General features: G+C 40.4%; 1 protein-coding gene and 1 long non-coding RNA gene across 16 annotated transcripts in view; one reads left to right on the forward strand and one right to left on the reverse strand.

Annotated features, from left to right (window-relative positions):
- Positions 1-23,421, reverse strand: part of ANKRD44 (ankyrin repeat domain 44) — a 365,215-nt gene that overhangs the window by 207,748 nt on the left and 134,046 nt on the right. For all 15 annotated transcript variants that reach the window (XR_005385154.1, XR_005385155.1, XR_005385152.1 and 12 more), the window contains exon 3: positions 1,696-1,774. Coding sequence is in view for 11 of the 15 variants with exons in the window: in XM_038585235.1 (XP_038441163.1) it covers positions 1,696-1,774 (79 nt within the window). In the remaining 4 variants the exon portion in view is untranslated. The remainder of the gene's footprint in view (positions 1-1,695; positions 1,775-23,421) is intronic.
- LOC119867922 lies at positions 1,649-22,028 on the forward strand. Its single transcript, XR_005385163.1, has 2 exons — positions 1,649-1,903; positions 21,687-22,028. It is a non-coding gene; the product is annotated as an uncharacterized LOC119867922 (long non-coding RNA).

Genomic DNA, 23,421 nt, shown 5'->3' on the forward strand with positions numbered 1-23,421 from the left:
ATCTTCCTTTAGAAGTGGGAAAAAAAAAATACAAAGTTGGGAGTCTAAGATAAAATTTTGAATTTGCACATTCATGAACTAAACCTTCCTCTGAGACTCTGAGATGTCACTTAATACAATATTTGGATGGTTGGGATCACTTAGGTGTCATATCACAAAATTCTTTATTTTACAACCCCACTGATTTGGCCTACAATCTTCTATGGGCCAAATTTCCACAGCTGGGGCCACCAGCCAGGTGTGTACTGGCTCTCAACCATAGTCTGTGCCAGCACCAAACAATACATGTTTGTTTGGAATGTAGCCCTGGAACATCTTTAATAAAATTGTCAGAAAGGGTTGCAGAAGGAGAGGTGGGAGGGCGGTTGGGGTAAGTGGATAACGGGCAATGAGGAGGGCACTTGATGGGATGAGCACTGGGTGTTATACTATATGTTGGCAAATCGAACTTCAATAAAAACAGATGAAAAAAAAATTGTCAGAAAGTAGACCTGCTCTTGAAAGCACAAGGAATGCCACACAAAATCTAACCTAAGCTCCATGCAATTGTCAGCAGCATGGGGCACACACGTTGTATGGCACAGAATACTTGTTTCCTGGGAAAATCCACCTCAAGAACATAAAGACAACAAAAATAAGGGCAATGTGAATCATCCTTGTGTATCACAGCACAATTCTTGGGTGTTTTTCTACCGTGTTCCCCACATCTGTTTGAATATATGCCTTAGCTCCCACCTTTGCACAGCTTTCTTTGGAATTCCACAGCTTCCCTTTTCTACTGCAAAGGCAAACCCTTAGTATAGGCCCTTTGCATAGTCTGTGGGCAGAGCTATTTCCTCCAGATTTTAATCTCCCCAAACAAAAAGGAGGAGGAGGAAAGCCAGCCAGGCTGCAATCCACACAGAAACACGTGCATGTGCTCAGATTCATTCTGGGGATTTGTCTAGCAAATACTCAAAGGAGAAAGCACATATTGGTTTTGGAAACCAGTTTGGTGAGATGTACCAAGCACACAGGTTTTCAAAAATGAATGCACTGACATTTCTAAATCCGATGAGATATTAAAATACGTAAGAAAATCGAGAGAATAATAGCACAAAACCACGTTTGCCCTATTTGCTTCCAATCTTTTTTAAATAAAATACTTCACAGAATTATAGTCTCTTTTTTACCCTTCCCTGAAAATACCTCTCATCAATCAGCCTGCTCAGAGGTAACTACTATTTGGAAAATGATAGGTTTCCTTTCTTTCCACGTTTTATTACATAGTCACAGTCATGTATCCATAGACAAAACATAGTATTGTTTTGCCACACTATTTAAACGTGTGTAAATACACACATACATCTGTGTTCGTTCATGTCAGTTTTAAGGAATCAGTTTTGCTTGTTCATTTTTTTTCAACAATAAAAATAATTAAAAGACAGCCAAATCTACTGAATTCATCCATAATACTGGGCCTGATTAGTCAGAAATCAGACTTCCAAGGCAATATAAGTGTTTTACTGGAGATGTCACTTTTCAGTAAGAACAACCTCCTGCATGGTTTTTTGTCTGCTGATAAAATCGCTGGACAAATAAACTTCCATGAGCACAATAAAGAAATTTGTTTGACTTCCTTGTCATAGTCAATCTAGTGAGTTGGTCATTCAAATTTTTATCTGCAAGAGACTTTTAAGTACAGCTGGTATTTACCCGACAGAATCAGGAGTTCGATGATCTCTGCATCTCCCAGAAACGCAGCCACATGAAGCGGGGTTCGCTTCTCAGAATCCTGAAACAATGGCAAAGATAAATGACAAGTTAGCAGAGGCTGGAAGTGCCTTTTGTAGACATAGTACGACGTTTCACTCACTCTAAGGTTCCTGTTTGTGGGAGAGCGTGAAGGCCAAAACCTACTCAGGTGAGCTCTGGGTACACATTTCTCTCAGCATCTCCTGCAGTCACAAGTGCAAAAGATCCCGTTTCTGTGTGTGTTGTATTTGTCTCTCTGCTCCTTTTATTGCAGCCCAGCTCAGGTCAGGAATGGACTATCATGCAATAGATGATGAAATTCAATTTATTTTCAGACATTCCTTATGGTAAAAAAAAAAAAAATTCAAACCTTTCTACCTACTTTAATAGCAGTGTTCAAAACATGCAATGATTTGTTTTCTTTCTAAGGGAACATAGTGGAATTATTCACAAGGATATTAAACATTAAGAACAGCCCCCTTTCTCCTTTCTATCTCTATTAACTGTTGCCTAGTTCACTGCCCATTCATGCAACTTACTGAACATCTACTATGTGCCAGGAACCAGATTTTGGATTCAGTCTTTGCGCTCGTGAAATTTACATTCAAGTGGAGAAACTGCCAATAGTCATGGAAACCAGTGGCACATGACATCATTTCAGATGGTGACAAAGGCTATCACAAAACTGAAACAGGTTAATGGGATTAAGGGACGGGGAGATGGAAACAAGATTCCTTAGAATGGTGGAACAAGGACTTTCTGAGAATATTGACATTGAAGCCGAGAGCCTAGGTAGCTATTGCTATCTCTGTTTTACAGATGAGAAAACTGTGGCTCAAATAAATTAAGAAATTTCCTCCAGACCCCACAGGTATATAGCAGAGCCAAGATTGGACTTTTGCTTGTCAGACTTCAGTCTAAGTCCTTGGCAAAGCATTTAACATATTATGTTGTTAACATGATAAAATGCAGGGGGGAAATATTGCTTCTCCATCTGTAAACTGGAATATCTGATGAGAGAATTCAAGATAATGTAAGTAAATAAAGCCCTGGCAGTCATGAAGCTTGGCCCATGCACGCCAAGGGCTCTAGGCAAAGTTGTTTTGTGGTGAGCATAGATAGTTGTGTGATATCTTCCCTCCAACACTAAGAACTCCACAGGGTAAAGAACCGGTCTTACTCCCCTCTATCCACACAGTAGCAGCAAACTAGATGCTCAGCATAAATCAACCAAACTGAAATGGTCTATGTGCATTGCTTCTTCTATAAACTTCCATTGATTGCTCCACAACAGTAACCAAAGTTTGTAGCTATGTCTTTGAGATTTCTCCTAAAACCAGCATGCATTTTAGTTGCAAGATTTGTGAAGGTGCTATTGATTTTAATCATCATTCCTGTTATCACTTGATTATACAACCTGTCCAATCACCCTCAGATTTGCCCAAGGACACAATTCTGTTTTCTGACAATTCAGGACCTCTGCTCTTTCTCAGTCTCTTTCAGACTAATACCTTCAGGCATTTTGTGACTCATTAATATCTAAAATATATGGCAGATAGGGGACATGACAAGAACTGATCTTCAAATCAGTCTATTTGTTAGGAGGTCTGATAAATAGGTTTTATGAAGGGTTGGACTAACTCTTAGCAGATAAAAAAAGAGAAGTCTGAATTAGCTGGGAATTTCTGTTGCAGGCCATTATTACAGATAAGTGGAAATAGGGCAGTCATGTAACTGTTCCATATAAAGATATACCATAGAAAATTCAGGAAGATATACAACCATGGTTAACCATCTTATAGTTGTCATACTTTCCATGAAAATAGAGATTCAATATCTGAAAACTTGAAAAATATTTTAAGTGTATTAATTTGCACAAAGAACCATACAAAGACCTGAGACTAGACTTTCACAAATGCTTTCTGTTTCTATTTCTATTTCTCCTATTGCCATCTCTACAAGCACTTCCCATCTTAGCTTCATAGTCTCTTTGAATTCCCACTATATCTATGAAACATTTCTCTTGAGTCTTATGACAAAAGTTATATAATTACATGTTCTTCTGTGAATTGAACTGGTTCCAGGGTTTGGTTCAACAAATTAAACCTTACCTAGGTGATTTAAACAAGGACTAACCCAGCCCAAATTATGACTTCATTTGACCTGAAGCAAAGTCAATGCTCTGTTTGAGGGCTTGGCCTCAAATAAAAAGCAAAGAAAACCCCAATATCTAAAACTGGTTGGTCTGTCATTAAAAGACTGGCTTTGCCGATTCTGTGGCACCTTTTATGACATGGCTTGTTCAAACTGAAGCTTTTATAACATAAAATGGGTGTGTTATGTGAGATCATATTGTAAAAATTCTTGATTGTAACAATCAGTGTTCCTGTTGACATGCATTTAAAGGTTTCTTGTAGCTTCCAGAACAACTATACCAATTGATACTCTCCTTCAGTGACATGCCATAGACATGTAACTACAAAAAAAATCTGTATTCAGGCAGCAGTTCTTTGGTTGTCCAAAGTATCAGAACTATATAAACAATTTCATGTGCTACTAAGGCCTTAACTAAAAAAGCAATGCACTCAACTAAAATAACAGTAACTACTGACGAAAGGTTATCAATACCAACACTCTAGCAAGGAACCTTAGGGATAGACAGGATCATGAGCAGAGAGCTAAATAACAGAGCCACAGTAATCACCATCCTCAATCAGGTCAAATCAGCCGGAAGGCTGCAGTTCATCCTCTGCCTACATATAAGTCCACTCTATTTTGCCACAAGCTAGACAAATGGACAATGAAATGTAATGGTAGGAGAAGGAAGGGGAAGTCTGGGGAAGAGAGTATACTGGTCATAATACTAGAAAAATGTATTCTAGGCCAATGATACCCCTAGGGTATCTAGAAGAAGAAACAAAACCTAACTATAGAGTGCTTTAATCTTTTTTTTTTTTTTTTCCCAAACTGCCTTTTCATCTCTTCTACTACTTGAATCTTATAACATCCCTATCAGGGGAGATACACCTTTAAAAACCTTATTGTTAAGTCTTATCATCATTTGAAAGATGATGGTGTTTTAGATCGAAAAGCTAAGGAATATAAACATTTGGAGAGATTGTAGGACTTGCCCAGCACTCAGGGATGGGAGATGAGGTGAAGAACTAGAACTGCTACCCTCATATAGAGAAGAATCCTTGAGGTGGTCTTTTCTTTTTTTTTTTTTTTAAGATTTTTATTTATTCATTCATGACAGACACAGAGGGATGCAGAGACGTAGGTAGAGGGAGAAGCAGGCTCCTCACTGGGAGCCCAATGTGAGACTCGATCCCAGGACCCTGGGATCACGCCCTGAGCCCAAGGCTGACGCTCAACTGCTGAGCTACCCAGGCATCCCTTGAAGTGGTGTTGAAGAAAGAAAGATTCTTGAAATGAATTTATGTTGAATAAAAAGCCAAACACTCTCACAGGTAGATGGAAAGGCAATGCCTTTGTCTAGATTCCTGATGAGGGAATAAAAGTGTCTCCACTGAGCATTTACATTCCCAGAATCTGTCCTCATGTGGTTTGGGGTTTTGAATTCACAATACCTCCATAGTCTAGGAACTTACAAGCTGAAAAATAGGCATAAAATTGGTTGTAGGCCATGAACATCCCTAGGGTGTCAAGAAGAAGAAAAAAAAACCTGTCTGAAGAGATGTGTCCTGATACAAGCAATTTAGGACACCCACAGTTAAACCACCTCTGAAGATGAGCTCACAAGCATAAGCCGCAAGACCCATGTGGAAGCAATTAACTATAAGCAAGAGTCAGCAGGCATAACAACCAGAAAGAACTTTAGATAACAGAAGAATCAGATAGAGATACAGATAATTTTTAAAATAATTTAAGATAGAAAAGACAAAGTCCAAGAAGAAAAAAAAGATAATTTTTTTAAATGAACAAAATTTGAGGGAGAAACGTACAAGAAAAGTGTCAGAAAGCAGTATAAACACGTGATTCTGGCAATCATCTAAGACTTTGGTCTAAGAGAGATGAAAACAAGAAGAGTAAACAAGAAGGACAGGAGAAGAAAAAATAGGACAGTGACTTTGGGGTATGTTTTACACCCATTTATTCAGTCATATGTTCTAGACATAGACCTTTATTGAGAAGTTATTATATCCTGGACATTGTGGTAGATGTTAGGAACACAAAATTCAAAATATCCAGTTCTCACCCTAAAGAAACTTATAGTCCAGTTACCAGTTCCCATATCTAGGGCATCAGAATAAAAATAGTAACAGAGAAATAGCAATTAGTGATATTTATGATGTCAAATGACTTATGAAAATTACCGAAAGTGACAAGACAAATGTCTTTGTGAATATTGCCCTGAAACCCACCCAACTCTGAAATGCTCTGGGCAGGAAATCTCAACTGACGAGAAAAAAATGCTTCTGAATTGGGAAATAGGCACATCTTGCCCAGGATTCCCGAGAAACCCTACTGGCTCCAGCTTATCTGGAAACTCTGGAAACCCAGGGCCAGACTTCTAGGTAGGCACAGAACCCTGTCTATATCTTACCAGCTGACTTAGGGATTATTTCTGGATCAAAATTAGAATCAAGGACCAGGCCAGGACCAGAGTGGCTGAGCTAAGTGTTTTGCTCCACTTGTGTTCTCTGCCACCTGGTGCTCAAGTGGATGATCTGTGATGACCAAGAGCTGAAGGATGGTCATGGCGGTCTTGACAACATTCACGAATACAAGAGGAGAAAATTATTCAAAAAGTAAACACAGTAAGTTCCACATATATTAGACATGACCCATTAGTGTATTTTTTAAAAGATCATTCAAGTATCACAAAAAAGACCTTCTCCAATTACCCAGTAACTCCGATTCCAAATAGCCCTTTGAAAATAGATTCGGACCCATGAAAAGATGCAGGTTTCCCCAGAAGGAAGGAAGGTAAACCCTTCCTTTCTATGAATAGCCAGAGACACACACAGCCAGCTGGCGTCTGAGCTAAATTTGTAGTATGTCAGAGAGAGATCAGACAGAGGAAGTTTCTGTCGTCTGTTTACCAAAGGGGCAGATAAAAGAAAATAGGGAACTTAAAGTATGTACACATAAAGTGAGCCTGACATGGGCAGAGAGGCCATTCTGGCAGCCAAAAATACCGTGTAGGCAGTCAGGCTGAAGGGGCACCCCAAGCCTCTGCTCTGAAGATTAAAAATTGTTTATTATATGCTTTGGAAATTCTCAGCTAGAAGTGCATGACCTAATCTTCATTATAAGTATCTATTATACACTAAAACAAATATCCCTCCCTACATATAAATATCTTACATACCAAGACAGGCAGATGAAGCAATGTTAAGGAAACAAGCCCTGCACAGCCTTCGCTGGCATGAAATACAGAAGTTAAGTTCCAATTGTCAATCCAAACTCCCCCAAACAGCAAAAAAAGCAAGGAAATAACTGACAACTTAGGCCCAGCAAGCTTAATTTGATATTGAACAGAGATCCCTAGAAGCAAGATGATGTCTAAAACAACTCCAAAAACAAAATAGTTACCTTGGAGATATTTCAAATCATGTGAAGAAAAGAGCTGAAGACATGTTATAGATTTGAATCAAACAAGACTCAAAATGGGAAAGATGCTTAGTCTTCAGGTGAGGAATTATAAGACATTTGTAAAGAGGAAAAGAAAGCAGAGAAACGAATGTCATATTTCTTTTTTAAATTTTTGTGTTTACTTTCAAGTTTTAACATCTCACAAATACAGAGAGGTACAGAAAATAATGGATCTGTGTGTTCCCACCAGCAAAATCAAACAAGTTGACATTTTTCTATATCCGCTTCAGAATTCTGTTTTAAAAAATAGCTTTAGGGGTAAAGTGCCATAAGTATTGTGACTTGCAGTGGTTTAGAAAATAATGTGAAGTGTGTGTGTGTGTGTGTGTGTGTGTGTGTATGAGAGAGAAAGAGAACGAGAGGGAGAGGAGACAGATTAGACTGTTTTCAATTCTTCACTACTACAAATGGCGTTGCAATGCATATCTTTGTACGTGTCTCTCTGTGCATATGGATGACAATTTCTCTGGGGCAGATACCAAGAAAAGGAAGTGCTAGATCTCAGTGTATATACATATTCAACTTTATTAGGTATTTTCAAATAGCTTTCAAAAATAATTTTACAATTTATACTCCCTAGCCATAAATTTGTTCCTTTCCCCAACATCCTTGCCAATATTTGATGTTACCAACTTTATTACTTTTTGCCAATATGATGTGCCTGACATGATATTTCATTGTTACTCTGATTTGCATTTTATTATACACAAGTGAATTTAAGGTTCTTTTCATGTGTTTATTAAAAGTTTTGGCTCCTTCAACTGCGAGTTGCCTGTACATATCCTTTACCCACTTATAAGTTCAGTTTTAGTCTTTTTCTCATGATGTGTAGTTTTTAATATATTGTTGAATTCAACTTTCAGTGAAAAGTTGTCTTTCACCCAGACACAGCAGAGATGGATCAATGTCTACCCCAAGTTACCATAAAAGAAAAATTTAGATTTATATTCATTATTCATCTTCCATGCATGTACTATCTTATGGAGCTGGATTTTCCTTTGCTGGAATTTTCTATGCCTCAAATGTGACAGCAAATCTCTGCCCCTATATACTTCCAGCATCAAACAACTTTTATTCTATCATCACTCTGTTGGCATTTAGCCCAACCCATTTGAATGTAACATGGATGTATGAAAAACACTAGTACATTTTGCTATATCTAAACATGTTCAAATTATAACTCCAAACCTCAAAACTATATATAATTATTAAAACTAAACAAGAATAACTCAAAAGCCATTTAAAATGAAGGTAAAATGGGGCGCCTGGGTGGTTCAGTGGGTTAAGTGTCTGCCTTCAGCCCAGGTCCTGATCTCAGGGTCCTGGGATGGAGCCCCACCTCAGGATCCTTGCTTAGTGGGGAGTCTGCTTCTTCTCCCCCCACTACCCTTGCTTGTGCATGCTCTCTCTCTTTATCTGTCTCTCAAATCAATAAAATCTAAAATAAATAAAATAAGAGAAATGGGAATTCCAAAGATGCTTTGATTGTATATGCCTTAGGTAACTATTGGATATTTTTATTATACCAATTTTTTAAACATAAAATAATGCATATTAAAAATTATATAAGACATTATATATTCTCTAATTTGATCCTTAAAACACTGCTGTAAGGTATATATTCTCATCCCCATTTTACAAAGAGGAACTTGAGATTTTGAGATGATAAGCAACTTGATGAGAGTCACACAGCTAGTAATGGTAGCACTGGGATTCAGAACCAGATCTGATTCCACTGCTCATGCTCTTGTTGACTCTCTGAATAGTTACAAGCTTTGGTAAATAAAATGAAAGTTATTTTTCATTACAATTAACATTCTTGACCTAGTACTGTAGACCTAAGGACAAAATTCTCATAAGTAAAAGTACAAGCAGGCAAAAAGAATAAAGTTAGAGAACTAATACTACCTGATTTTAAGATTTATATAGAGCTGCAGTAATCAAGACAATTGGGTATCAGTTCAAAGACACATATGTGGACAAGATATAGGATTTTTAAAAATGGTAAAAAGGCCAACTGGTGAAAGCATAGCCTTGTCAACAAACAGCATTGAAACAATTAGATATCTGCATGCAAATAAAATGAACTTTGATCTGTACCTTGCACCCTAGACAAAAATTAAATCAAGATAGATCACAAAACTAAATTTAAAATCATAAAATGTCTGAAGGAAACACAGGAGAAATCCCTCATGACTTTGGGTTGGGCACACATTTCTTAGACATAACACCAAAGCATAACCCATAAAAGAACAAACAGATAAATGTATTCCATCAAAATTAATAACTTCTGCTCTTTGAAACACACTGTTAGGAGAATGAAAAGATAAGCCACAGAGAGAGGAAGAAAACATATTGGATAAAATATTTCTATCTAGAATGTACAAAAAACTCTCAAAATTCATTAATATGAAAACAAACAATCCATTTAAAAAGTAGGGGAAAGATTTGACCAGATATTTCACCAAGGATATACAGATAGCAAATAAGCACATGAAATAATGCTCAACATCATTAATCATGAGGGAAGTGCAAATTAAAATTATATAGTTATTAAATTGGTTAAAATTAAAAGGACTGATGATACCAAGTGTTGAGGAGGATGTAGAGAAACTGGAACATTCATACACTGCTGGCAGGAATACAAAATAGTACAACCACTTCAGAAAACAGATAATTTTCTAAAAAGTCAAGACTGACCTACTATATGATCCAGATTCTTAGGAATTTACTTTAGAGAAATGAAAGCATATGTCCATACAAAGATTTGTACATAAATTTTTACAACAGTTTTATGTGTGATAGCCAAAAAACAGGAAACAATCCAAGTTTCCATCAACAGATGAATGAACAAATCATGGTATGCTCATATAATGGAACACTACTCAGCAATTAAAGGGAACGAACTATTGCTGTATGTCACAACGTGGATGAATCAAAATAATTATGCCATGTGGAAGAAGCTAGCAAAAAAAGAGTACATACTGTGTGAATTCCTTTATATAAAATTCTAGGAAATGCAAACTAATGTACAGCAACTGAAAGTAGATCAGTTGTTGCCCAAGGAGGCTGGAGGAGAGGTTGGAAAGGGTGGGGGTTAAGGGCCATAAAGGGGCACAAGGAAGCTTTTGGGGCAATGGTATGTTCATTATCTCGATTGTGGTAATGGTTTCATGTGTAAATATGTCAAAATTTTGCAAATGGTACACTTTAAGTGTGTCTATTATATTATCATATGTAAATTACACCTCAATAAAGCAGAAAATACATAAGCAGGCAAATAAAACATTCTGTCATAGGGCATCTGGCTGGCTCAATCAGTAAACATGTGACTCTTGATCTCAGGGTTGTGAATTCGAGCCCCATATTGGGTGTGGACATTGCTTAAATAAATAAAATTTAAAAAAGCATTCTGTTGCTTGGGCAATATAAAGAAGAGCATATTTATGAATTAAAAAAATATGCCTAGGCAACAAGGTAAATTCAGTCAGTAGGAGAAAATAGCAGAATTTAATCAGCCAATAATGTGTTAATTTTTAAGGCAACTCATGTCCAGCTCGCGTATAGTCCTTAAAAAAGAATAGGGTGTTAAAGTCATGCTTTAAAAACAGGCACAAGCAAGAGTTCTCTTCAAAATCCCTTAGAACACTTATATTTCCTAAGCAAAATCTTTGACAAATATGTATTGAGTAAGGATATAGAAAATAAGTCCAGAAAATCAAGTACAAGTGGGAAGGTGGATGGTCTATGCCTAGCCTGTGGGCACAGTGCAGCAGGTAAGTAGTCAATTACCAGGGGACTTTTGGGATCTTACCACAGTGCCCAGAGATTCCCAAATGACAGAAGCCCTTTTAGACTGATTTCTGCCTGGGGAAATCAATGGAGTGCCAACTATTTGTTCCGTTGCCCTGACTTCATTTGGTCAGGAACACATCTTGAGAGTAGAAACAGAACATGGAAAAAGCTTCTAGTCTTCTAGTCCTACCGAGTGGAAAACTGGCCAAGATGCTTGTACTTTTTTGTCTGTGAGACAGTAATAGACGTTAAGCCACTGCAAAGACATCATGAGGGGTGTCTGATGAAAACCGAAGAAGGTCTCAGAGCACTACCTCCCCTTGAATCCTGAAAGCTGATAAAGTTCACAGCTGTTCTGTGCAGCATCCCAAGCATATTAAGGAGCAGTGTCTTTCATTTAATGCACTTGTTAACTAGTTTTTTTATGAAGAAATCATAATTCTTGTACATGTGGGAATGTTTTACTGCTAAGGGTATTTAAGGAAACTCATAGATTAGAGCTCTTTTGGTTCCAATGAGGTGAGAAGTCTAGTTTCAGTTAGGGCCCCGCCTTAGGCTCACTGCCCCTTTTAATTACTTCACTAACCAACTTATTCAACAAAACATAGGTGCCTAAGATAAAAGGCAGAAAACAAACAAAACAATTGGAAAATTATCTCCTATGGATTAAAGAGTGAACACAAAGCAGCTGCTAGCTTTTTGCACCTATAAGGGGCTAGCAAGCGTAAAAATTCATCATCAGGTAAAAGACCACACAGTGTCAGAACCAAAAGCTCAGAGGAGGAAGCCTAAAATCTAAAGTATTAGAACTGGGAAGCATTAGAGACATCCAGAGAGTTTAAGTGATTGGCTCAAGGTCAGATGGCTGTTAATGGCAGTGGTGGAACCCTTCATTCATACAAATGACAAAATATTTCCTAGGCCCTTCTATGTACCAGGCACCACGCTCTGTCCAGCCTCAAAGAACCCCACTCTCTTGACTATAGGCAATGGGCTCTTTACTATAGTAGACTAATATTCAATTAATCATACCAGTCAGCAAAGAGCAGACACACACACAACACACTGTTAGAAAATGTCAGAGAGAGAAAGAATGAGTGTGGTATAAAAGGAGACAATGCTCAAAGGCGTCTGCTCTAGATACAACAATAACTTAGTTATTGGGTCTGTTTCTCTCTCTCTCTCTTCTCTCTCACCCATTTGGGTGGAGTGAGGGGAATTAAAAGCAAAAGCTTATAAAAACAGTTTTTGCAGTCATAGAAAATCATCCTAACCAAAATGATTACATTTTTTTCAGCCTCCGGGTAGCTATTTCAGAAACAGAATTTATATGTAATACTGATAGTAAAAATTACCAACACAGTTATCTGGACATATCAGATTGGCTCAGTGTACCAAGATGGTTACAACGATTACCTCTGGGTGAATAATGTTATGGGTGTCCTTCACTCTTTTGCTTCTTTGCCTGTATTTCAAGACTTGTACATTATGCAGTTCAGAGACAAGAAAATACAATTCCTTTTGTAAATAAGAAAAGATTTTCCTGTTGAAAAAAACCAGTCTGCTCTAACAAGAGCTAGTTTTAACTAATTATATGTAAATTTAAAGCACTGGACCTAATTTACTGTTAGAAGCCCTTCATTACCTTGTAGTAGGTTTTAATATGCGAATGTGTTTCTTTGCAAATGACAAAACATTATGTTTGTGACTAAACACAGGAAGCTTGTGATTTGTATAATGCTCCATAGAGTTGCCAGACTGCTGTCCTACACATCATCTAATTCTTTAGAAAATCCAGGAACGTTAATCAAGCAAGTATTCTTATCCCTATCTTATAGGACAAGAATCGAGGCTGATTCTAAGAGTTAAATGACTTGCCCGAGTCCTCTATGCTTTCCTTATGAACCAGCAACATTCCTTTTCAAGGAAAAACCTATTTCCACCCTCCTCATGGCCTTTGGAGGCCTTTGGTTCTACTGTGATTATTTTTGTCAAGTGACCTGCAGGATAGGGACACACACACACACACACACACACACACACACACCCCTTCATTAGAGGCATCTTCCTGCGGCCAAGAGTGTGGACTCTGGAATCAGAGTGATCCAACTTCAAATCCTTCCTCTACCACTTATGAGCTGTGTGACATTGAGCAAATAAAGCAACCTCGGAGACTCATCTCCCTTTTCTGTAAAATGAAAATAGGATCACCTCTCTTACAGGTACAAAGTAGATGTCTAGTAAATATTAGCCATCCTATTATCGTTTTTATTACTGACATCCTCAAAGCTTATCCTGATTTTTTCAGTTTCTCTTGGGACTTATACAAAACAAAAAGGAGATTCAGAACAGTTTCTAGAGAAACAATTTTATTGTTAAGAAATGATATTTGTTTACCAGTAGAAGGGCTGAGGTTGCCTATGCAAAGCTGGCCAATAGCAGTGCTCTGCTTGCCTCTTCTCCTGCCTAAAGCAAAGGCTTGGCCACTGTATCCTGTCCAACCTCAACCAAAGGTAACCAAAGCCTCTCCCAGACTCCAGAGCTGCGCCTTGCAGGATTCATCCTTTATCTCACAGAACTCACAGTGGAGTCTTTTCCTCTCATACAACCATCTATACATCCACACCTCAGCAGCTCTAAATCCTTGCTCAGAAAATATCCTTGCTGCCTTGAAAGCCTCTTTCCTCATATGTTCTCTGTAGCTCGGCAGAGTCAGATGTGGTTGCAACCTGGACAGATGGGAGCTGCCCTGGGGATTTGGATGCTATGCCCTTTCTTTCCTCCCCCAAAGCTGTAAGCCTTTGAACCAGGTATTCCCAAGCTAAAACACCCTTGCCAAATCTTTCTGACAATTGATAAGAAAGTTTTGCACCTATGCTATCAATACAAGTTCACCTTATTAACTTATTAGAAATTAACCACAGACTTGTCTTTTTTGTTTAAAATTTTATGTAAATCCAATTTGCCAACATATAGTATAACACCCAGTGCTCATCTCATCGTGTGCCCTCCTTAATGCCATCACCCAGTTACCCCACCCATCTATGTCCTTTCCAAATTGAGACAATGAGGTAGAAAGCCAAACACACTATAAAGACTCCATATGGAACATTCTGCTTAGTGAGGGTGGATTGCAAAATGGCAATCTTCTCAAGTCCCTTAATTACAGACTGATAATAGTGGTCCCAGAACGTGGAGAAGATTGTGTAACAGTGCTTCTTGGAGACAAGAGATATGTGAGCTGTATCTCTCCACCGCTAGGCAATCTCAAATAAACCTATACCACTTGAGAACAACCATCAGAGAAAATGGTAACAGGGGATGCACTTGGCCTTCATAAACTTGGGCTATAAAGGATATTTTTCCCCAAACTAACTTTAATTCACTGTATTTCCTGGCTAACTAGTGCTTTTTCATGTGGGTTAAGACCCCCTTAGGATCCTCACTCAACAATCTGGCTTCTGGCATCCTAGACAAGAATGGGGTCTTCTCTCAGAAGACCTCAAATACCCATGTACACTAGAGAAGACACAGAGATATAGCGTTCCACTGACAGATTAAATACTAATATATATTTGAGTGGTTTGCTTGCTTGTAATTATCATCTTTTCTCTATTGAACTTATGTATTCATGAAAGGGAATGCTTTTTAATTTAAATGTATCTTATCTTGCATACCATATGTATTTCTGAAAGTGCTCTAAACATTATATTGTGACAAACTGATTATTTTTCCCATTGAATTATAAAATAATGATTAGAATACAAAATAAGACACAGATTGAATCAGATGAGGGTCCTGGAGCATTACTTCTTGGCTGCTCTAGATTTGAGGTCTTTGTGTCCCTCTCTGGGCAATTTGACCTCAGGATGGAATAGACCCCAGGCATATCTCACTAACATGTTAGCATTCTATTTCCTATAGATAGGGAAACTTAGCAGCTCACATATTGTCATAATATCATGACTTAGAGGGACTACTCCTCCATCACTCACCACCTATCTACTAGTCCCACAACTGCTGATATACTTCATGCTCAGCCTTGAAATTCCCCAGAAGATCCCATCACCATCAGTGATCCACCTGGCTAAATGGCTTAGCTCACAGTATGTTTTGATATATGATATTTTCCTCCCTATAATCCTTAAATAAATGCTAATCTTAGATCACTCCCCAACTTCATCCTTAAGAAGATATTCTTGGGTTTTAAGCATAACTGTTCTGACATGTTCTCTTCCCATCCTAAATGTGACAAGATGTTTAGGCTTCCACTCCCTGAATACTGCTGGAGAAAACACAGAAATCTATGACCACTGGCCTATTTCTTACCTGCCATTTTATGTCTAAGAATCTTTATTTTCTGCTGCTAGGAACCTGATGAGCTTCTTCTACCTTTTCTCTACTAAAGCAAAGACTGCTGACTGTGGTGACTCCATGACCAAAAGGCAAGTTGCAGATAGATGAAAATGTGGAAGTGTGATGCTTTGAGACACTCAACACAAAACCATTCCCTCTTGAGAAGAAGCAGGTCATCTGACATAAGGATTTTTTTTAATTGATGAATTAATTTTTTTAAATTCAAGTATAATTAAGGACATTTTATTTCAAAGTCACAAAATAGGGAGCCACTGATTTAGGGTTCAGGAGTCACCTGGAAGAGTGTCACTTCACTCAAATATCAGCTCAAATGCCCATTCCTCTGAAACCTTGTCGGATTCTCTGCACCACACCCCCACTCTACAGTTTCTATCATGGCACCATCGCATCTAATTGTCCACCCTTGTTTTCCCCTGCTTCCCACTAACCAGGCTTTGGCCTCAGGACAGAGATAGTCTTTTTCATCTCCGTACCAACCTAGCACTACTCCTGGCATACAGCAGGTGCTCAATATATGTGTCTTGATGGAATAAAAAGGAGTAATGTCTTGATTTATCTTAGACTCTTTATCAAAACCTACAACCCAAAAAGAAAAGAGTCTGTATAAAGATGGCCTGAAGGTTTCTGTAGTGAGACAGAGAAGTGATTGTCTATAAGGGGTTGGGGATGCCAAATAGTCCGGGTGGGTGGGTGTCATGGCTGTGTGTGGCTTTTGCCCACCTCTAACCTTGATTGAAGATAGCAACCCCCTTGGTCCATTACAGATGAGGCCTGGCCTTGTTTCAAAGCTGTTTGTGATGAAAAGCATAGCACAAGGAATATAGTCAATAATACTATAAAAGCGTTGTATGGTGACAGATGGCAACTACACTTATCGTGGTGAGCACTGTGTAATGTAAAGAATTGGTCAACCACTGTGGTGTGCACCTGAAACTAATATAGTATGGTTTGTCAATTACACTTCAATAAAAAAAAAAAAAAAAACTTAAGCTGTTTGAGCATCCCAGAACCTTCAGCCCCATCCCAGAACCTTCAGCCCTTCCAACTTCCTATCCATTCTGTTGCTTTCCGCTGGGGCCTGGGGCCTGTACCTTCCTTACCCAGTATGTGGGAAGGCGTGCTAAGAAGCTGGTACCAAGGAGCTGAGGCTCAGCTACTGTTCCTTATCAGTTCAGCTCACCTATGCTCCCTCCAACGAAGGCTGCCTGCTGCAGAGTTCCAGTTTCCATAACACCTCACCTCCAATAAGACATTAATGTCTATGGCTAGGCCACAAATACCAGTTCCTGGGACCCTAATGACTTGTGGAAGTAGGGTGAAAAACATTGAATTTTTTTAAAATGTGGAACATTTATCCCCTTTTCTCTGGCTAGCCCAAACCTGTGTATGAGATGATTAGAGGCTCTATTAAAATCAAACTGCTGGTATGGTTCCAGGCATGGGAAACCTGGATGTTGGAACAAAGTCATAGAAAGTAGAAGGCGTGGGTTGGTAACTTAACAGGCCAGTGCAGGCCCAATGCTAGGGCAGGCTGCTGGGGATGGAGAACACTAACACTATTTCTTAAAAGGAGAGGGTTGGATATTTAAAAAAAAAAAAGAGAGAGAGAGAGAGAGAGAGGGTTGGGAAAAAAACAAACAAAAAAAAAAAAAAAGGAGAGGGTTGATGAGAGTACAGTGGGGGAATGGTTCCACCAAAGTACTTTATAAAGGACAAAAAATGGATGCAGGGTCATAGCTGGTACCTAACTTTTTTTTTTTTTAAAGATTTATTTATTCATGAGAGACACACACAGAAAGAGAGGCAGAGACACAGGCAGAGGGAGAAGCAGGCTCCCTGCAGGAAGCCTGATGTGGGACTTGATCCCAGGACCCTGGGACCAGGCCCTGAGCCAAGGCAGATGCTCAACCACTGAGCCACCCAGGCGTCCCAGTACCTAACTCTTCTAAATTCGTCAAGAGTTTCCCAACAGGATGAATTTCCCTGAGGCTGAGGTGTGCTGGGAGACCCACATCCCAGACCAGCCATGTCACTTAGCTAGGACCAGAGTTCCTTGAGAAATTTTACTCAGAAGGTGAGAAAGGACTTTACTTTCAACCTGCTTGAATGGGGGCCTCCTCCATTCCTCAGGTCCCTGGAGGTCTGGGTGCCAGGACCCTCTCTGGCGGCACAAGGTCAGGAGTGTGGGGAAGAGGGAGCTGCCGTAGAGGGGAGGGAAGAAGCACAGCTGTGTGTTCCTGGAGTTCCCAGAAGCGCCTGACACAGGAAGCCTTTTTCCTCTGTTCTCTTGGGCCACACTGTGGGGTCAGGCAGGTCACGCACCCCCCCCAGCTGAGGGGTGGCTCTCAGGACAGCCCTTCCCACAGCACTGTCCCTGAGGAAGGAGGGAGCATGTGCAGTGATGCAGCCCAGCCTCCACCTACGCACACAGTCCATTTTCTTTTCCTTTTTTTTTTTTTAATATTTTATTTATTTATCCAAGGGAGACACTGAGAGAGAGGCAGAGACACAGGCAGAGGGGGAAGCAGGCTCCATGCAGGGAGCCCCATGTAGGACTCAATCCCGGGTCTCCAGGATCATGCCCTGGGCCAAAGGCAGATGCTCAACCACTGAGCCCCCCAGGCGTCCCTCACACAGTCCATTTTCTATGGGAGGAGGTCATCCTGCGACAGGATCCTGCACCCCCCACTGCTCCCCTCCCTGCACCCCTTGCTACCCACCCTCAAGGTGCTCACCCCTACCCCTGCCACAGAGCACTGCCTTTCCTGGCCCTGGACTCTGCTCGGTAGGCCTGCTTCCTCCTCATTTCCTCCACCCCTAAGATGATGGACCTTTTTTAGCCCTCAACCTCCCCGGAGGCCCTCCTCCCAATGCTTTCTGAGCAGTCTCTCTCAGAAGTAGTAGTCCCTCCCGCTGTGGTCCCCAGGCTTTGCCTACACTTAGCTGATTCTGCCCTAGATTTTAGCCACCTCTAAGGATGGCAGTACAACGTGGTGGTTGCTGGAGGCAGGAGGACCAGGTTCAAGGACTGACCCTGCCACCTAGACCATATGACCTCGGGCAAGTTACTGGACTCTCCTCTGAGCCTCCATTTCTTTGTCTGTAAAGTGGGAATAAGAATAGTACCCACCTCCTGGGGCTATGTGAGATGGAACAAAATGATGCTAAGAAAGCCCTTAGCACATTCCTAGTATATGGTGAGCAATCAAGAAACACTGCCCAATGGTTATTTAATCCATGTTTTCACTCTTTCCCCAACATGCCCATTCTGGCTGGCTGATAGAAAGGAGGGAGAGACGATAGGGTGGCGAGAGAGGTGGAGGAGATGGGGAGCACCCATTCTCAACTAGATTCCAGGGTAATCAAAATGGCACTATCCAGATAGGAGGAAAGAAATAAGTCCAAGGTCCAGATAAACATCCTCTCTAGTAGGTCCTGTGACTAGAGATCTGTAGGATCAGATGAACAAAATCAAGATATGCTCAACATTGTAGGAGGTGACACCTGACGGAAGAACTGACCAGACAAGCCTTTCATCTTCGGTGGACAAATTCTAATTGCTGCCACAGTTACTTGTAATTACCAGGATGACAGAAAGGTGGAGTGAGCACCAACCACAGTGAGTGGGACACACAATACGTCTCCTTTCCTTTGGGCAAGCACCTGTGAGCAGCTAGGACTAGAGATTGGTAAGAAGAACCCCTGAACCCTAGAGAAGCTCAGAAAATGCTGTTCTGTGTCTAAGAGACAATGGACAAATTAGCCAAATGCTTGAGTTTTCCTGGGAGTGACTCACCATTCAGTACAGCTTGCAGAAGCGTTACTAGTAAGAGAAGGTGCTGGCATCAAGAAACATTCAGCCTAAAACTTTACCCAATGAGAGAAATGTTTAGTAGTAACTGTGAGCATGCATTTATATGTGGCAGCAATTTAAAATTGGACTTATTTTAGATAATGCACTTAACACATCGATTACGTACATGCTTTGACTCGCTTTATGAAACGAGAAGGATTTTCTAATAATTTTTACAATGGGCCTGGAGAAAGAGGTTTCAAAGAAAGAGAAATGACACTGTGCTAGCCCATAAATTTAGCCTCTACATTTTAGTAGAGGCAATAAAACGTATATTTGGAAGTTTTTATCTATACCTCTTTTAATCTACACCAGAGCTCAAAAATTAGACCCCAAATCTGCTCAGAGACCGTGTTTGGCCAGCATAGAAGTTTTTAAAATCTAAATTTGGATGTCTTTATTGGGGCACAAATGCTCTAGTTCAGCACAGCCACCCCCCACTCCCACCCCCTTCACACACTGGAACTTCCTGCTAGACTGAAAGCTTTGGAGTTGGCAACCGGGATCTATCCTTTTCCTTCTAAGTATGCTCATGTCTTTGGCCAAAAGCAATACAATTTGGACCAAATGAATTGCAATCCAAAGACATGTTCTGAAGCACATGTAATGCCATAAACTGTTCAGGGCAGTTTTTCAGGGGTAGGCATTGCCATAGGTTCTGGGGGTACAAAAAGAATTCCTGTACCGTAAGGGATTAAGATACAAAAATAACAAAGGCACCAAACGAAATTGAGGAATACTGAAAAGAGGATGTTGTGTGATAAGAATATGCCTCCAGGAGTTGCTGATTCTAGGCAAAAATTAAATTCTTTAGAAAGAAACACGCTTAGAATAGAGAAGAATCATCAACGTTGATTGGGTTCTTAACATGTGCCAGACCCTGAGCTAAGCATTTTCCATGGATTATGCTCCGAGTGTGTAGGAACTATGAGTATCCGCATTTAACAGATAAAGAGGCACAGAGAGGTTAGTTAGCCCAAGGTCACACTGCAGCTGGTAGACAGCTGACTCACAGCTGGAATACAGGCAGTTTGGCCATCAGAGCTCACTAGTCTATCTCAAGAACAACCCACTACTATGCTACATTGACTTCTTGCAAATATCCTTTAGGAACCTCAAATTTTCTTTCTAGTTTAAGGTGCATTGAGCCTCTTGTCTGATTTTCATATCCTGAGAGAAATCACATTGCCCAAGAAAAAAGTAGAACACGTATAAATGATGTTTCATTTTCAAGCTATCAGAAATTAATAAATTTAGCGATTTAGTTTACAAATCAGTCTCCTGTGAGCTTAGATAGTGTGAATCAATTCCCCAAATTCTAATCACTCTTTGCACGGAGCTGAGAAAAATCAAGTTTCCCCAGGTGATTTGTTTGCATAACAGTTTCAAAACTATTAGCTATAAGGTATAAATGCCCCATCAATGAAAAAAGCAACTTTTTGAGCACAAAATTACTTATTTAACTAGTCATTTAAAAGTTTTGTGAACTCACTACTATATTGTTATATTTAATATTCTGTAAAATGCACACACAAATATATATTAACAATTTTTTAAGAAATAGAAATAGGAAAAAAGAATAGAAATCGGTATTCAAGGGCACCTGGGTGGCTCAGTCAGCTGAGCATCTGATTCCTGATCTCAACTCGGGTCTTGATCTCAGGGTTGTGAGTTCAAGCCCCACATTGGGCTCACGTGGAGCCTACTTTAAAAAAAAAACAAAAAAACAAGAAGTAGATATTGTACTGCCCCCAGTGAATCATCTTGCACACTTCCTTGGATGCCTATACTTCCCTTTTTGGAATCTGCTGCCTTAGATCAAAGATCTTATTTAGAGCTAATGTGTTACAATCATTGAAGGTTACCCCAAACCCAAATCAAGAATAATTTCCAAACCTGAAGCACTGTGCATTGCTAGCTGATGGACGAAGCCCATCAGAATGGACCTAAGAGTTGAGGTCTTGGGAAATCTGTGTCCATGTAATGTTTAAATAACTCAAACCTGCTCTTATTATGTCCTAGTTTGTAAACTAGGACCGTCATGAACTGTGCTTGGTTGCTTCACCTCTCAGGGCAAGTGGAAGAGAATGGAAAAATACTTGTTTACCACATGACTGGCTCACAGCCAAAGTAAGAATATCCTTGTCATCTGGCTTAATGCAAAACATCCAGCTCTTCCCTTTTACCAGACTCTTCTTCCCCGAGGCAGATTATCCCCGAGGCAGCATGCTGAGCACAGCAATCCCTTTCTTATCTAGCATTCTATTAAGCAGAACCTGAATTCAGCTACCTGTCCCGTATAATTTAGAGATTCAAGATCTTTGCAATGACGACTCGCCTTTGGAGCCCTGAGTGCCATGTCAGAAGTTCAACTGCCCTGTCGGTGCCCAGCTGTGAAGAAGGGCCTGCACCCCGTGGAGAGGCCATGTGTAGGTGCTCAGGCTGACAGCCAGCATCACCTGCCTGACACGAGAGTGAAGACATCTCCAGATGATTCCAGCCATCATCTGTCAAGGCCCCCCAGCTGACAAGTCTTTCCAGCTGAGCCCAGACATCCCAGAACACAGGGAAGCTATCCTGCTGTGCCCTGTCTTAATTTCTAACCCACAAAATCCATGAGCATAATAAAATGGTTGTTTTCACCAGTAAATTGTGGTGTGGTTTGTTACACGGCAACACTAAAGGTCTCTGTGAGAGTCTGAAGTGCTCTCTGAATTATTAGAGAAAGACAACACTATGTTTAGTGTTAAATGGCCTTATTTGTTTTCTAATTCAGGGCAACCAGGCAGCCACGAATTTGTGATTTATACAGGGCAACTCTCTAATAAGAATATTTATTAAACCCCAGCATCATTTATTTTGCGTATGAGCAAAAGGCCAGGATAACGGTGGCTATGGTCATTTCACTGTCTCCTGAAAAGTAACTTTTGTTATGTCCCCTCTCTCAGAAATGAATTGGTACCTTCTCCTCCTTCTCCAGCTCTTCCTCTTCTCTGCTGCTCAAGCCAGAAGCCCAGGAGTCATTGTTGGCACCTCTCTGTTGAGCCTCACATTTAATCCATCATCAAATCCTGTAGGATCATCCTCCTTCATCTACAGGGAAGCAACCCAGGTCTCCCTACCTCTGGTAGATCCAAGCAATCAGTGTGAGCGGCGCCCCCTAGAGCCCATGAGTACACAGAGGCCCTGATCACAGCTGTTGCCCCATTTCTACCCTGACTCCAGCCCCCATCTCCCTGCTGCTCTCACAGCATCTGCTCTTCCCCTCACACTCCTTCCTTCACACAACACAACTTTAAATATTCACCAGAGCCTCCTTCACTTAGAATAAAACCCAAACTCCCTCACTCAGTTCTAATGACCTGGCCCTTCCTTGTCTCCTGTCCCATCTCCCTTTCTTCCACTTTCTCTCTTGCTAACTGCCCTCCAGCTACACAGGCCTTCTTTCTGTTCTGGGAACTTGCCACTTCCCTCTATCCCATCAGGGCCATCACTATCCCGACTAAAACATTAACCTCCTCTTCTTAGGGCCCTCAGTTTTTCATAGCCTGTCTCAGCTTCAATGGCACTGCCACCTCCCAGAGATCTTTCTAGACTACCTTTGGTTTAGTATCATAGTACACTGTTGGCTTCCTTCATAGGGGTCTTCCCAACTTAAATGGACTAACTCATTTCCTGTGCCTGTTTGCTGCTTGCTTTTGCACTATACTGTGAGCTCCTGAAGGCAAAGACCAGGCCTGTCTGTGTCTGCCACCATGCGTGCATTCCCAGCACCTAGCACGGTGCCTGGATACAGCAGGCTCAATCAGCATACTCTAAATGAGTACATACACTTGCACACTTTATAGTGGCACACCTGTAGTACCACCACTACCCCCTGGAACTTTTGTTTTGCTTCCAGTTTGAGCACAGACTAGTGGTTCTCAAAGTGTGATCCCGACTGGCAGCACCAGCATCACCTGGGAACTTACTAGAAATACAGTTTCTCAGACCACCCTGGACATCTCAAATCAGAAACTCTGAGGGTAAGGCCCAGTAAGCTG

The sequence above is a fragment of the Canis lupus genome, chromosome 37 (assembly GCF_011100685.1).
Source record: "Canis lupus familiaris isolate Mischka breed German Shepherd chromosome 37, alternate assembly UU_Cfam_GSD_1.0, whole genome shotgun sequence".
NCBI classification, from domain to species: domain Eukaryota; kingdom Metazoa; phylum Chordata; class Mammalia; order Carnivora; family Canidae; genus Canis; species Canis lupus.